A 15,358-nucleotide genomic window follows, 5' to 3' on the forward strand; every position below is an offset into this window, starting at 1 on the left:
AAATCCAGCCAAACGGTCCATAGGCAAAGTTCTTGCTAGCTAGCCTGCACACGGCTCACAAGCTTCCACACTTGCTATCTGCAATATACTTCTCACAGAAGTATATTGATGCTAACGTTACCATGGGGCTTGTTAAAATGTCACTGACATTTCACCGTTTCATTGCAAATTAGATTCAGAACATTTTCTGTCCTCAAAGATGAATGCTCCGGTGCATTCAAGCTGAATTGTACTCGGTGGGCTCATTTAAAGGGGTGTTTACCTGTTTCAACATGACCGGCAGTAGCATCCAATCAAAATTGCACTTTCCGTCAACTGCAGCCCCAACAGGAAATGAACGTCGAAAAAAACGAGAATACAGTGAGACCTCAATTTACGAACTTAATTGGTTCCCAGACAGAGTGTGTAAGGCGAAAAGTGTGTATCTAAAAAAAATCCCATAGGAAACCATTAAAATGGGAATAATCCGTTCCCGGGTTTCCATAAAATATACTTTTCAACTAAATAAGCCTTAAAACTACACACAACATACCTAATTTAAGTATAATAAATGTGCTATTGTATTGTAATGAAAGAAATACACTGCATTGTATCATAAAGTCAGTTTATTTACATTTGTGATGGTCATTTATGGCTTGATGGAATGGTGTTGGAGGTCGAAGGTCAAAGGGAATTGCTGTTTGGAAAGAGAGGCGCATTACATGGCGACTAATTAAAGAAATAAACTGTGCTGTAAAATAAAGTTTTATTTACCTTTTTGATGGTTGTTGATGGCTTATGGAAGGAGAGTCACCTTCCGTAAGGACTGATGGTAACTTAACCTCTGGTGCTGTTCGGTCGTGTGCTTCCGCCGAAGATCACTCCGCCAGCCGTGGTGGGTGTGTATTATGAAAATAGTGCTTATTATAAGGTTTCATTTTCATAAATTTGACGTTTGTAAGACAAAAAGTTTGTAAGTTGAGGTATTTGTAAGTTGAGGTCTCACTGTATGTATTTCGAGCCATATGCAATCATCATAAGAGCCATATATGGCTCATGAGCCATAGGTTCCCGACCTCTGCTCTAGAACCAAATAAGCTTGATTTAAACTTTTTTTCTGATGAAAGAAGAGAGTTTAAGGTTTCAAACACTGCATTGAAGGTTTATGTAGTCCTAAAACTCAATATTCTGTGGGTCCTGCAATTTGAGTGAAAATAACAAAAACCTTGGCACTGGAGTGGACACATTTTTGCACGTCTGGCAGTGAATGAGTTCAGGTCCGGTTACAAGTCGGAAATGGCGAAATGCAAGCATCACTTACTTGAAAATAAAATCAAACAATTTTCAAAGAAATTGTGCAACAAGGTGCATGGGTGATACAATTTAAATAGAAATGGTGGTGTCTCTTTTCTCCCAGGTGAGATGATAATATTTTGCAAAGCGGAAAAATAAGTAACCAAATAAATAAACCGTTTGGGACCGAGCTATCAGTCGCCGAACAATGCAGACATCACACCTCTTTCCATTTACGTACCTCAAGCTTTTATTTTGCCCATCGTGAATGTATCGTCGCCGCCTCGTGAGCTCAGTTTTATGCGAGCTGAAGGCTTTCCGCGGACACCCTTGTTTCATCAGTGAAAAGGCAGAATGTCCTTGAACGCAACATCGGGATTGAGTCTCGCACAATTAATGCAATCATGCTGACCTTGTGTTGTCGGCCTTGAGGTCTGACGTGTGATGAATGGGAAATTGTCACCATTTAATGCAATGCCAGTTCATTGTTTGTGAATGTTATTGGACAAGGCATCGGGCAACCGCAGGATAAGAAGTCACTCTAGAAGCACACATTTTTGGGGAAATTTGATTAGAAGAATGGTAAATTATGGTCATATGTGTCCAATATTAATACGATAAAAGTGGAACGATTAAAGTGGAATCTTGAAACTCAAACGTGATTTATTCTGTTACTAGCCTACAGAAATTTGCTTTGTCTTTCCATTCTTGATTTTGTGCTGGTCCGATGACTGTTAATATTCACAACACCTTTTCAAACATGCTGGTATAATGCAGGGAATATTGATATACATCATGAGGAGTAGAACTCTCATTTGCTTGCCTATCTTTTATTTTATTGACGGCTGTATGGAACTGCGTAAAAATGCAAGCACACCGACCTCAAGTGGTTTTGATGAAAAGCGCACGACCTTGGTCACTTTATTGGGGACATTAAGTTTTCCTCTAATGCAGTGCAATATATCAGAATAATTTATGAAAACACATGTCAGCATTTAAAAAGAAAAGGAAAGCATGAACATGCGTTAATAGGATTATGATGACAGCAGATTAACATTCCCCTTTTGATGTTGCACATCCCCTGGAGGGCGCTCATGCATCACATCTTCGGAAGCCATCCACCCTGTGGGTTGATAATTTATACACGGGTGCATGTAGGAGGTGGGCAGGGTTCCAATATTTTTTCACGATATTGTTACATCATTCATATACAATAGAATATAAACAAAAAATGTGTTTGTGTGTATCCACAAAAGTATTTTATCGTTTCTTTCACACTAAAATAGCATTTTGGGATCTTGAAAATGAACCTTTTTTTGACTCCATGGTCACAGAGTGGCTCCATCAAATAATTTCATTTCGGTACAATACATATGAATACTGTGGATGGCCGAGCTATTGTGTGATTGTCAGCTGACGGCACACACAGAAAAGAGTAAAATCAGTGCTTTGGCTCTTCACAGGTTTGAAATCACTTCTCCAAGATCTTTAAACATGGCTGGTCAAAAATTATTATTATTTTTTTAATAATTCACTGCCATTCCAGAATTTATTTGGGAATTGAAAATATGATGTGGAGCACCACCCATTCCCAAATTTGCTCAAGTTTTGGTTTATCTTGGTGTGTGTGTGTGTGTGTGTGGGGGGGGGGGGGGGGTAAAGCGCTGGTCAGACCTCTGGCAATGTTTTTGAGGGTATTTGCCTTTTGTACAGCCGCCCCCATTTCAAGATCAGATAACTCCAGGCCCATTTAACTTGGGAATTAACTCTTTCTGATGAAAGAAGAGAGTCTAAGGTTTCTTACGCTGCATTGATTGTTTATGTAATCCTAAAACTCAATATTCTGTGGGTCCTGCAATTTGAGTGAAAATGACAAAAACCCTGGCAATGGAGTGGACACATTTTTGCACATTGTCTGGCAGCGAATGAGTTAATCAGCATATATCTGTGTGGGTGTGGATGTTCAAATTGTAGTACACCCCCACACCAACCCCCTCAGGATCCACCGTACTGTAAAATGCTTCAACATGGCAGCCATACAGAGGCCCTGCCCACAAGCTGGCCTATGAGAACGAAGCAGCCTTTTGGGGGGGTCGCGCGAGAAACGGCAGGCCATTTTTGTAGCCATGTGGCTGACGGCAACGCACGCCCCCCGTCCGAACCGGAGTGACATCGGTACACGGTGAGGAATATGAACAAGGGGAACGGCACCGGTCGGAGCGCTTCTCTTAACTTCACCATCGACAAAATCCTCAACTTGAGGGCGGGGAAGGAAGATTCCCTGCAGAACGGGGACGAAAGGGATGCGTTTGACCAGGTATGGGACACCCCGAGATGGAACCAGGATGGATCCCAGGACACAGGTGAGCAAGCTTGATGACAAAACATTTTGGACGTTCATATTGGATTGACAGAAGCATGAAGTGAAATGGGAATAATTTGAAACACAGGACAGTGACAGTATTAATCAAAAGTTACCACCTTATTCCAATCTGAATACTACAAGCACTGCAAAACATATTAATAATCATGCTACCATAATAGGCAATTTGAAAAATGAACAAAGCATTTTGAGAATTTCATTCTTCAGTCAAACACTCATACAACGACTAAAACGAATAAAAATAAAAATAAATACTAATATGACTGGCAATTTGACTAATAGGCCTATATTTCCTGTAATAATTGTCATTTTTCCCAATTTCTACTACTCATACTACGAGTACTGTACTATATTAAAATACTAATAATACAGCCCTTTGATTTCTATTACGATTTCCATTACTTCGACTACACAGCTCAAAATATTGATAATAATGAAAGATTCCATAAAGGCTATTTTGTAAAATGAACAAGATGTTTTAATCAAATTGTTCTTGATTCAATCACAGGAAATAATAAAATTAGAACATGAATAAAAGTTCATGGTACCATAAGTGTTGTTATTATTATTATTGTTATCATTATTATTATTATTGCGGATATTATAGCGTCCATAATTGAGTAAAAAGAAATACAGCTATTTCAGTGGGGTTCTTCCGTTCACACTACTGCGACTAAAAATAATAAGTTAGTTTCAAAGAATGTTGTCATTATTTGTTGATTGATTCATCCAATGGAGATGCTTTGATCTACTGTGAACGCATTTCAAGGGTTTTTTGCTTTTTTTTTTTTAAATTGAAGTAAAAAAACAACAGTAAATACACAAAATACAAAACGGTGGAACATGAAGACCAACTACAATCTAGTTAACAGTACAGATGATTTTCATGGCCACAAGGCAATGCGCATTTAAAAAAATGCATTATGACTGGAAAAACTATCAAAATGCTTAATTTGTTTCTACAGTACATATAAAAAAAATACATGAATATTACTTCAATATGACAAAATAGTAGTTGCAACATTTGGGAATTATGTACAGTACACAATGAATAGGACACAAATCATACATAGTCCAGATAGTAAATGTATTTTTTTAAATTAATCTCAAACAATAATTTTGGGGGGAGGAATTTCATTATCATGCAATTTTGTTAAAACATGATAATATTAAAGAAATCTTATACACATTTTAAGTCATACATCTGCTATGAGAAACAGTGAAATGTACATTTTCCATACATCCATCCATTTTCCAAACCGCTTTTATCCTACGTTATATGAGAAATAATTATAATAACCACATTTTAATTGACACTTGACTGTTTTTTTGGGGGGAAAAGACAAACAAAAAGTCTCCATTTTTTTTTACTTTTCATTGCCATTTTTAAAAATATTTGATTGGCAATGAAAAAATGAAAGAAGCAATGTCACAGGATTTCTAATATTGTGGACGTTGCCCCATTGCAGCCCTCAGTGACACGTCAGCACCACAGTCCACCGCAACCACCGCCAGCAACGGCCCCAAATCCGCCAAGAAGAAAACCCGCACCATCTTCTCCAAAAGGCAGATTTTCCAACTGGAGGCAACGTTCGACATGAAGCGTTATCTAAGCAGCTCTGAGCGAGCGGGCCTGGCCAGTACGTTGCAACTCACAGAGACCCAGGTGAAGATCTGGTTCCAGAACCGACGTAACAAGCTCAAGAGGCAGCTGTCGGCGGATGACGACAGCTCATGCAGTGCGCCCGGGCGCAGCGTTTACAAAGAGGGCGACCATCTACTGGGCACGTGTCTGCTTCCAACAGCCTTCCCGGTCTTCTATCCCAACACAGTCTACTTCTCCAAATGTTTTGGACTTTTTGATGCGGATAGATGAGTAATACCACACCCTGGAGAGCCAATTTTTATTGAGTTTTTGTCAATACATGCAGGTGGAGGACGTTCCGTAGAACACCAATGTCAATTAAGATCTCAGTGCCGCAAGGTCAAGAGGAAAACTGACTGAAATTTTCTGGGCATGCAGTGTAGAGGCAGAAAAAAAGTGAAATATGAAACATTTCATTGGACACTTGTCTATAATTCTGTTGAATGAACGGCAACTGATGGATAAATTTACAGATGTACAACATTTCAATGATTTCCTGACCAAAAAAAGTGAAGCTGGCTGGGAATTGCCCCATCCATTTTTGGATTGAATTTTTATAACCAGTTTGAGAAACTTGGACGCTTAATCAATGACGCAATAAAATGTTGAATCATTATTGAATTGCAAAACAACTTGCATTCTGTAACATTTGGTATGCACTTATAAGCATTTTGGGGGAGTTTTTTCACCCTTGGCTGACACTTGGATTTCACTGGGGAGTGCAAACTTGAGATGCAAGGGCTGACGTGTCGGTGAAATCAATTCATCAGACTTCACATCAGGACTGTGGGAAATAATGAACAAAACACAAAAAAAAAAGCTTTAAAATGTGAAAAATAAACTCCTATTTTAAGATTAATCTAAATATAAACAAACAAACAAATAAATAAAAAAGACAATTACACGTGTTTTTTTTCTTATAAATCAAGCTACAATGCTTCAGAACAACCTTCGCTTGCTGAATGCTAACATACCTCAACTTACAAACACCTTCACTTACAAACCTTTCATCTTACAAACTTCAAATTTATGAAAATTAAACCTTATAATAAGCACTATTTTCATAATACACACCCACCACGGCTGGCGGAGTGATCTTCGGCGGGAGCACACGACCGAACAGCACCAGAGGTTAAGTTACCAACAGTCCTTATGGAAGGTGACTCTCCTTCCATAAGCCATCAACGACTATCAAAAAGGTAAATAAAACTTTATTTTACAGCAGTTTATTTCTTTAATTACAGTCCTCATGTAATGCGCCTCTCTTTCCAAACAGCAATTCCCTTTGACCTTCAACCTTCAACGCCATTCCATCAAGCCATAAATGACCATCACAAATGTAAATAAAGTGACTTTATGATACAATGCAGTGTATTTCTTTCATTACAATACAATAGCACATTTATTATACATAGAATAAGGTATGTTGTGTGTAGTTTTAAGGCTTATTTAGTTGAAAAGTAAATTTTATTGAAACCCGGTAACGGATTATTCCCATTTTAATGGTTTCTTATGGGAATTTTTTTGGGGAGATACACACTTTTCGCCTTACACACTGTCTGGGAACCAATTAAGTTCGTAAATTGAGGTCTCACTGTATAATGGAAAACTCCATTAACATATTAACAGTTACCATAAAAAGTTGTAGTTTTACATCCTTTTAGGCAGTGGATAATTGAGCAAAAATGGTGGAGATAAAATAATACTCACAGGCAGGTGGTCTTTATCCCCATTGAAAAATGACTTTTAGTACAGCAATTTAGAGAGTAGTCGTAGAAGTTTATACTTCTTCATTTGTGTCCGTCATGCCTTATTTGTAAATTAATTACTGGCTCCTGCAGGCCAAAGTGCCCACGTCAAAAGGAACAGCACAATGAAGTTAATTGAGGGTTTATTTCAGGCTGAAGGTTTGGGAATTTGAATTAATTTCAATCAGGGAAAGATCATTTGAGTTACAAGTTTTTTGAAGTCATAAGCCTGGTCATGGAAGGAATTTAACTCTTATTTCAAGACACAGCCGTGATTGCAATTTTTGTAATTGCTTTTTGTAGTTCAAAATAAAAGTGTTTCAATCTGGACATTTGGAGTGGTCTAATTTGACATATCTGAACAAATCGTCCAACGTGACAGACGAACCCGTATGCGACATATTGTTACTGCGTTGCATTGTGTGCTTGGCTTGAAGACAAGTGGAGGTTGAAGTCGGAGGGGGTTTTAGTTGCTCGCCAGACTTGTTGACGCTTGTGCTGTCGGACACTTTGACACAATTTGTTGATATTCATCCCCCACTCCTTTCAGGCCTAGCAGCGCTGTCCGCATTTTAGTTGCTGTTTGAGCATCACATGGTTTCAATTCAGCATTACGAGTAAGTGACAACGCAGTCCTCATTGCTAATCGCTGACAAGACTTTATGTCATTGAGGTGTTGGAAAATATCTGCGTAACTTCCTTCTCGTGTTCCAATATTATGTTCATAATTTGAGTTGTTTTTTAAAAAAATATTTTCCTCTTTTAACTTTACAATTTTACATATTTTATTCTTTCACAACAATAGAAGCTCATTTTTCTAATTATACTACTTTAATTGATGTCATCAATTAAAGTAAGTAGTTTGAATTTGGATTCAAATTATTTTAAAATGCAATGACAATGTTTGTAATTGCATGGCTTTTTACTACCGCATTTAACTCATTCACTGCCAGACAATGTGCAAAAATGTGTCGCACTCCAGTGCTCAAATTGCCACTCAAATTGCAGGAGCCACAGAATATTGAGTTTTAGGACTACATAAACATTCAATGCAGTGTAAGAATCCTTAGACTGTCTTCGTTCATCATCAGAAAAAAAGAGTTAATTCCCAAGTTATATGGGTCAGGAGTTATCTGAGCTTGAAATGGGGCCAGCTGCACAAAATACAATACATACTGTACATTTAGGACACTTTAACAACAGCTGAAGATGTAACAAAGCGCTAACATGGAAAAAAGGCAAATGCTGCCCCCTCGTGGAAGGAAAAAAACATTGCCAGAAGTGTGACTAGCGCTTTATCGGCACCCCCGCAAGAAAAACCAAAACCCGAATATATTCGGGAATGGCAGTGAATAGGTTAATTATAACCACAATAATAATAATAATAATGCACCATTTCTACAGTGTAATTTATAACATTACAACTTCTGGTGATATGATGGCATTTTGGCTGCAATTTACATTTGAATTAAGATCATTTCGAAATGTTATGGCTTCCTTCTTGTTATTTTATGGATTACCACCACCTCCCCTAAAATTACAAAATCCGTTGAGTCATTTATGTTTCAACTCATTATCAACCCTGGAATCGACTTTTCCATTCGGGTTGTTTTACAGCAGAACCACTTGGCTTTTTCAAAGCATAGTTCCATTTTTGCCTTGGATTATTTGTTCTGTTTTGATCCTTGTGCAGTATTGTTCTTGTCAATTTCAACTTTTCTCTTCTCACAATGTCATCTTACTTTGAAGTGGCAAGAGAAGGAGCTCATTTGCATGCGCTTTGAGGGCAGCTCATTGAAAGGGAATGACTGACATGACACTTTACATCCTAAACAAGAGCCCATTCATTAGGAGACGAAACTGGATCGTGACCTGAGGGGACGACAGATTTCTTCACCGGCTTTCAGGGGGATTTATTGATTGGTGGCTATGGTGGACGTAGCGGTCTGCGGTGACAGACGCTCTCGGTAAATTGAATGAGGGCTGAGGGATTACAACTTGGGTGTATCAGATGAAAGGGGTGTGTGGCGGCGACATGACTCAGGTCAAAGGTTAACCGGGCTCATCCTAAAATACCTCCCAAGTGGCGAAATGTGTGACAGCTGTCATAAAATAACATTTCCATGCATAATGTAACACTTATATTCTGGGCAGTTGACTTTTGCGACATTAGTATTTATCTGAAAATATTCCAAATTCATCTTGTCACCTTTAGTTTAGATTTACAATATTAAGTCGATTTGCCCCGCCAAAAAAAAAAAATAATCATGATAATAGTCATCAAAAATTAATAAAGAAAAAAATAGCACATCTGTATAAAAACAAAACAAAAGAGAAAAAAAAATGAGAACGGCTCTCAGGCGGGCCGATCGTCTGCTTGTGAGTGTTTGGGTGTGTGCTCTGGACGGTAGCAGCGAGTGTTCTCAGTTTTTGAGTTGTTTTTATATGTTATTTTTGTTATACTGGTCAACAGCTAATTTTAAGGGACAAGTGGCTTTGTGTGTGCCTAAATGCATTTTTCATTCTTGAAATCATCCTTGAAAAGTCTTTTTTTTTCCTATCACCTGAAGTGTTTGAGAAATTTCGTTTTTTGGCTTCAGAATTTGACCTCTTAACTCATTCACTGCCAGATGTGCAAAAATGTGTCCACTCTAGTGCCACGGTTTTTGTCATTTTCACTCAAATTGCACGACCGACAGAATATTGAGTTTTAGGACTGCATAAACATTCAATTCAGTGTAAGAAACCATACACTCTTCTTTCATCAGGAAAAAAAAGTTCATTCCTAAGTTATATGGGTTTGGAGTTATCTGAGCTTGAAATGGGGGCGGCTGTCCAAACTACAGTACAATAAATACATATTGATTTATGTATGGCGCTTTAACAACAGCTGAAACTGTAACAAAGCCCCGTTGAAAAGAATAATCATGATAATAGCTATCAAAAATGAGCAAAGAAAAAAATAGCACATCTGGATAAAAAAAGACCAAAAAAAAATTAACGAAGAAAAAAATAGCACATCTGGATAAAAACGGTGCTTTGGTTCCAAGGAGAGGTACCGTCGCTCGTTTCTACCGACTGCTGTGACATGGGAAAAAACTGAACTCTTGTACTGTAAATATGTGTTGATGCAATACAGCGACATATATCAATATACCTTTTCTTGATACTTGCACTATGTAGTTTTTTTATGAAACAGTTTTGCACATTTACAGTATACACCTCAGTCTGCTGACATTTTTACTTAGTTTAGAATATCTTGGTTTTTTTTTTTATCCTTTCACCCACCCGCCCACCCCTATCCCCATTCTGGGACGATTAAAGGTTTTCTGATTCTGAAATATGGAGAAAGGGCAAATGCTGCCCCCTTGTGAAAGGGAAAACATTGCCAGAGGTCGGACCAGTGCTTTATGGGCACCCACGTCACACTTTTAAATTTTCACATTTATTCTGGAATGGGAGCGAATCAGTTAAAGCTGGTACAAGAAGGATTTGACATGAGCTGTGATTTATAGCTATAACGTTCAGAAAAAAATCAGACCTATGCCTTAATTCCTAAATATCGCAAAATAGATCATTACCCAGTCAGCAAAATTGGTCTGGCCCAGCTCCGGCCCACACACGGCTGCGCACTCGGTCCAGAAGTGGCCCGGATCCGGCAACCGCAATGTGGGCCGGACCCGGCAACAAAGCACCAAGGAGGGAAACAGGCAGGACATTAGTCATTCAAGGCCAAGTTTGTACAATTCTCAAATAATGAAGCATTATCACAAAAACACAATTCTGAATCATTTTGTGGGGGTTGGTTTGACACAAGGCAAACCATAAAATCAAACTTATAAAAAGATGCAAATCAAGATAACATTACGTCGTATGTACTTGGACAACCTAAATATTGAAATCTCATGCTTGTGTGCCATTACTGTCGAACCAATAGGTGATTAAATATTGTGGGAACACCCCGAACGCTACTTCTACGACACAATTGACTCCCGCTTGCTCTTGAAAGCGACTTCAGAAACGCTTGCAATGTGTTTTTTTTTTAAGATGAGACCACATACGGGAATCGATAGCACATGGGAGGAAACTGATCCATGACACTAATGGACGGTGGGAATTGTAAAGGAGGTTGGAATTCATATTGATACGGACATCACAGGCCAGTTGGGCTCCACGGGGATGAGAGGAGGGTGGGATGTGGGGGGGTCACAGGTTGCTTTGACAGTCTAGCCGCTGTTAATGGACGCTTATCGACTGACAAACAAGTGACCAGGAGGCACAAAGTCTGACTTTGCCCCAACTCAAATTGAATGTCATAGCTCAACAGGAATTTAAAATGATAACCCAACATTTTTTGGTCACGACAACAGAAATACTACGTTAATCAAATGTGTATCAATTTTATGTCTTGAGCTGAGAATGTTTGACAAAGCCCATTTTTGCATTTAAGCCGCAAGCTAAACCCACTACCGCAAACACAACACATGCGACAGATTAGCTGCGCTCTGTTAACGCGACTGTTTGATCTTAACACCACAAATGGATGCAAGGTGAAGAAACGGCAGTGTAATTATGATGGATGATGACAAGAAGAGGAAGCCATTACCTAATAACCTCCTTCAGCCAGCGCAAAGGTGTTTTTTTCTGACTCGTTCTTGTCAGAGCCCACACGCTGCCTATTGCAAAAGCCGGCGCCCGCTACACATCGCGGAAACGTATTGTCTTGAAAGCGTCACGCTGCGATTTTAAATCAGACCTCATCCCACAATACCTTTCGTAGTTGATTCATCCAACAGTTATTTTGCCTTACTTTGATTCACCACAAAAGTAATCAATCTGCTTTCTTGAAGGGCCGTAGAAATCTGGGAATATTTTCGGACAAGTGTCTGAATTCTGAGTATGTGGACAATTTTAAGTTAAATAACATCGCCGTCCTAACTGTCCGTTGAAATCCGACTTCAACGGACAGTTAGGACGGCGGAAAAAATCATTGGCAACGCCCTACCCACTCTCGAGGTCTTGCACACTGTAAGAATCCAAACTAGGGCGCGGAAAATCCTACTGGACCCTCCGCACCCTGCCCACCACCTTTTCCAGCTACTCCCCTCAGGCAGGCGCTACCGATCCATGCGCACCAAATCCAGCAGACATTTAAACAGCTTCTTCCCCCAAGCCATTAACTCTTTGAACTTTTTCAACAGTAGCCAAAATGGAACTGTATAGTGCCATTTAGCAGTTTTTTTGACAACGATACTAGTGCAGCGTGTTCTACCGGAAACAAATTCCTTGTGTGTTCTACATACTTGGCAATAAAGATGATTCTGATTCTGATCAACATTTTATCGATTAGGAAAATAGATGGGTAAGGGATAATAATGGATACATTATGAATAGTTGCACGTCTATTTTTTCAACACAAGACCTGAAAAGTAGCTTTTAATAATAATACATTTCATTTATAAGCGCCTTTCAAAACTCTCAAGGACACTTTACAGTCACAGGATGTTTTTTTTCTGAGGGTGAGAAGCGGCAGCCACATGCGCCAGCGTTCACTCAACCCGCAAGTAACAAAGTATAAAAAAACAAAAAACTGATTTACATTGTAATTATATTGTAAATCGCACAGCCACCTTATGTATAGTAAATACAGTTACATATATGCTTTCGTGCAGTATATTTTATACAGCTCTTTTTTTTCCCAAACCGAACTAATTTGGGAATGTCGCTCCACGTCACACACATTCGGGAATGGCAGTGAATGTTTTTTTGTAATACTATTTATTTCCTAAAACATTTCTTCCCTTTATTTTCAAATATAAATGTCAGTTTGTTCATTTTTGCCGACTCCTATCAGGCTATTTATTGAACACAGTGATGAAAACCTGGATTCACTCCCACTCACCTATGTTTAATATATTTATATTTCTATTTTATATTCATATATATTTATATATTTTCTGTCTTCTACATACTCCCTTTCATAATTTTGCTGCTGCAAATTGAGAATTACTCCATTGTGAGACAAATAAAGTTTTCTTATCGAGTTTTCAAACATGTAGAATTTACTCAAATGAATCACCAGTGCAGTGGAATCCATTTGCCCCATTTTCATGGGCGGTTAGCCCATGTAACCCTTGTGAAATCGGACAAATGACATACCATAATGATAAGCTAAATACAATGCAAATGCTAAATTTTTCATTAACTAATGAGATAAGTATGAAAAAAATGGTTTGAGCGTGGTGTCATTTGCTCAGTTTATTGTAACATAACCTTCTTCCTCCAGGCTCTGCGAATGTTGGGTGTTCTTTTGTGTGTTGTTTTTTATTTCCGGGCAATTAACTCGTGCTCAAAGTTGTCACACCCATAAATGCAGCTGCTTTTGAGAAAAGGGGCAGGAAAAACGAGATGCCTCGGGACTTGGCCGAAGGAACCCCGAGAAGCGTGTGCTGATTCGGCCCGACATTCGCTGCCACGTTTCGGCCAGCTGCTACCGGCTCACAGTCGCTCTAAGCAGTGAGCTGCCATGTTCTTTCAGAATATTTTTTTGTCTCCGCCAACACTGTTGCTGTATTTTATTTATTTTCCTAAACCATAACCTGATATTTCATTATGATACTGTAAGTATGAAAAGCTTTCTGTATGGAAAAATATCTAGTTAAACATAACACGTTTCAGTTGAAAGGGGCATCACAGTATTCAAGGTCACGTGTGAGGGACTTAAAACAACCATCTTTTGAGTAATAAATTTAAAATGTTAGAGCAAAAACTAGTTAGACTCATAGCAACGAACTTAACGATTTCCCGCCATCTTTCCAGTCACCCTTTGTCGTGCTCTGTTGACTGTCTTGTTAACTGCTCTGTGCCCCTGTTAAGTTATTCATTGTTTACATTCAGGCAAGCCGAAATGGGGCAGAAAATTTGAATCGTGGAGTGTCCTGCTCACATGAGGAATTAATTTTTCACTGCTTTCGATGAGTATTCTCTGTTACAGAAGACCTCGGTTTTCTTACCCTTTAAAATCTTCTCCAGGGAGCTGAAAACAGCAGTCACTTGACACCCCACTTTGTCTCTAGCTCCTGGAATAACACAAAGACATATTAAGGAGGAAGCTCTCTATTGTTTTATCCTGTCTGCAGTGTCATTTTCAATGTGGTTGAACGCAAAACAGGGGCGCTGGATGAGATGAGCGTAGACAAGGTTCCCGGTGGGTGTTAGACAAAGATCAAGCCGGGGTCACAAGTTGTCTCCACCACTTACACTTAGCCGATGTAAAATGGCTCTCTCTCAAGCTTCCTTCCAAGTCAATCTCTTTACTATTATTTTCAGTCAATCAATAATTAAAAAGAAAAAGAACATGCGTTAAATCATTCCATTGTTTCCATCCCATTTTTGGACATTTCGACATATATGATAGTTGTCCATGTTAACGCTTTGTTACAGCTTCAGCTGTTGTTAAAGTGCTTTATAAATGAATATTTATTGTATTGTATTTGAGAAATATAACAACATGGACGCTTATTAAACCACGGAGAGTAAATCATACCGTCGTCATTATCCCATCCACTTTATTTCCATAAAACACAACCTGAGGAATTTCCCTGACGAAATGTTTGTTGGGGTAATTGAATACGGTAGGTTCATTGTGAGCGGCTTTTCCCTCCCTAGAATCGTGAAAACGCATCTGACATATTGAAAGGCTGTGGGCTAAATTTTATTTCACTCTGTTTACTCCTTAAATTTCAAACTCGAATTCACAAATTCCAAACGCTTGATGTTCAAACTCGATTTTGTAACCACTGTTAAAATTCTAAAATTTGGGGGCCGAGGTGGAAGCTCAAGTCTCGCCTGCCGATTGCTTTTCCGGACATTGTGTAGAAATTTGAATCATTTCCATGTTCACTTCGTTCAAAAAAAAACCCACTATATTAATAAAATACAAGCAAATATATATGTTCTATCATAACATTGTTTTTATAGCATCCTAAATCTAATAATCGTGAATTATATTACGAGCTCACCTGACGAATGATACACCGCCGACTTTCTGCTACGGGTAGCCGAAGGAGACAAATCACAAAAATGCTGACCAAATGGAGACGACAGCATCCATACAAATAAATGATACTTCGTCACCTAGTATTTTTTATGATGATATTTAGCTTGACCTCTGCTGAAGAAATTAGCGATTAAACATTGTACCTTTCAGAGATTTTCAATTTAGAAGTAATGCATGTAAATTGTAACACTGATACAAGTGCCAACTATTCTAATCTGAGAGTTCTTATAAATAAGATTTAAATACATTAT

The 15,358-nt window shown here is 38.6% G+C and overlaps 1 protein-coding gene and 1 long non-coding RNA gene across 3 annotated transcripts; one reads left to right on the forward strand and one right to left on the reverse strand.

The window, feature by feature from the left end:
- Positions 1-1,836: 1,836 nt before the first annotated feature.
- Positions 1,837-15,090, reverse strand: LOC148902044 (uncharacterized). Of its 2 annotated transcripts, none has more exons than XR_016114230.1 (3): positions 15,070-15,083; positions 14,062-14,127; positions 1,837-2,395 (listed from the first exon to the last, which is right to left on the reverse strand). It is a non-coding gene; the product is annotated as an uncharacterized LOC148902044 (long non-coding RNA). The 2 variants fall into 2 exon arrangements; XR_016114229.1 differs by lacking the exon at positions 1,837-2,395 and adding an exon at positions 5,546-6,084 and having other exon boundaries at positions 15,070-15,090.
- Positions 2,991-5,914, forward strand: LOC148902045 (homeobox protein HMX3-like). Its single transcript, XM_088990235.1, has 2 exons — positions 2,991-3,635; positions 5,125-5,914. Exons 1-2 carry the CDS (start codon positions 3,464-3,466, stop codon positions 5,529-5,531), a joined length of 579 nt encoding a protein of 192 aa, XP_088846361.1. The 5' UTR covers positions 2,991-3,463; the 3' UTR covers positions 5,532-5,914.
- Positions 15,091-15,358: the final 268 nt, after the last annotated feature.

Source organism: Hippocampus bargibanti, linkage group LG02 (assembly GCF_051943395.1).
Source record: "Hippocampus bargibanti isolate YZ-2025 linkage group LG02, ASM5194339v1, whole genome shotgun sequence".
In the NCBI taxonomy this organism is placed as follows: Eukaryota; Metazoa; Chordata; class Actinopteri; order Syngnathiformes; family Syngnathidae; genus Hippocampus; species Hippocampus bargibanti.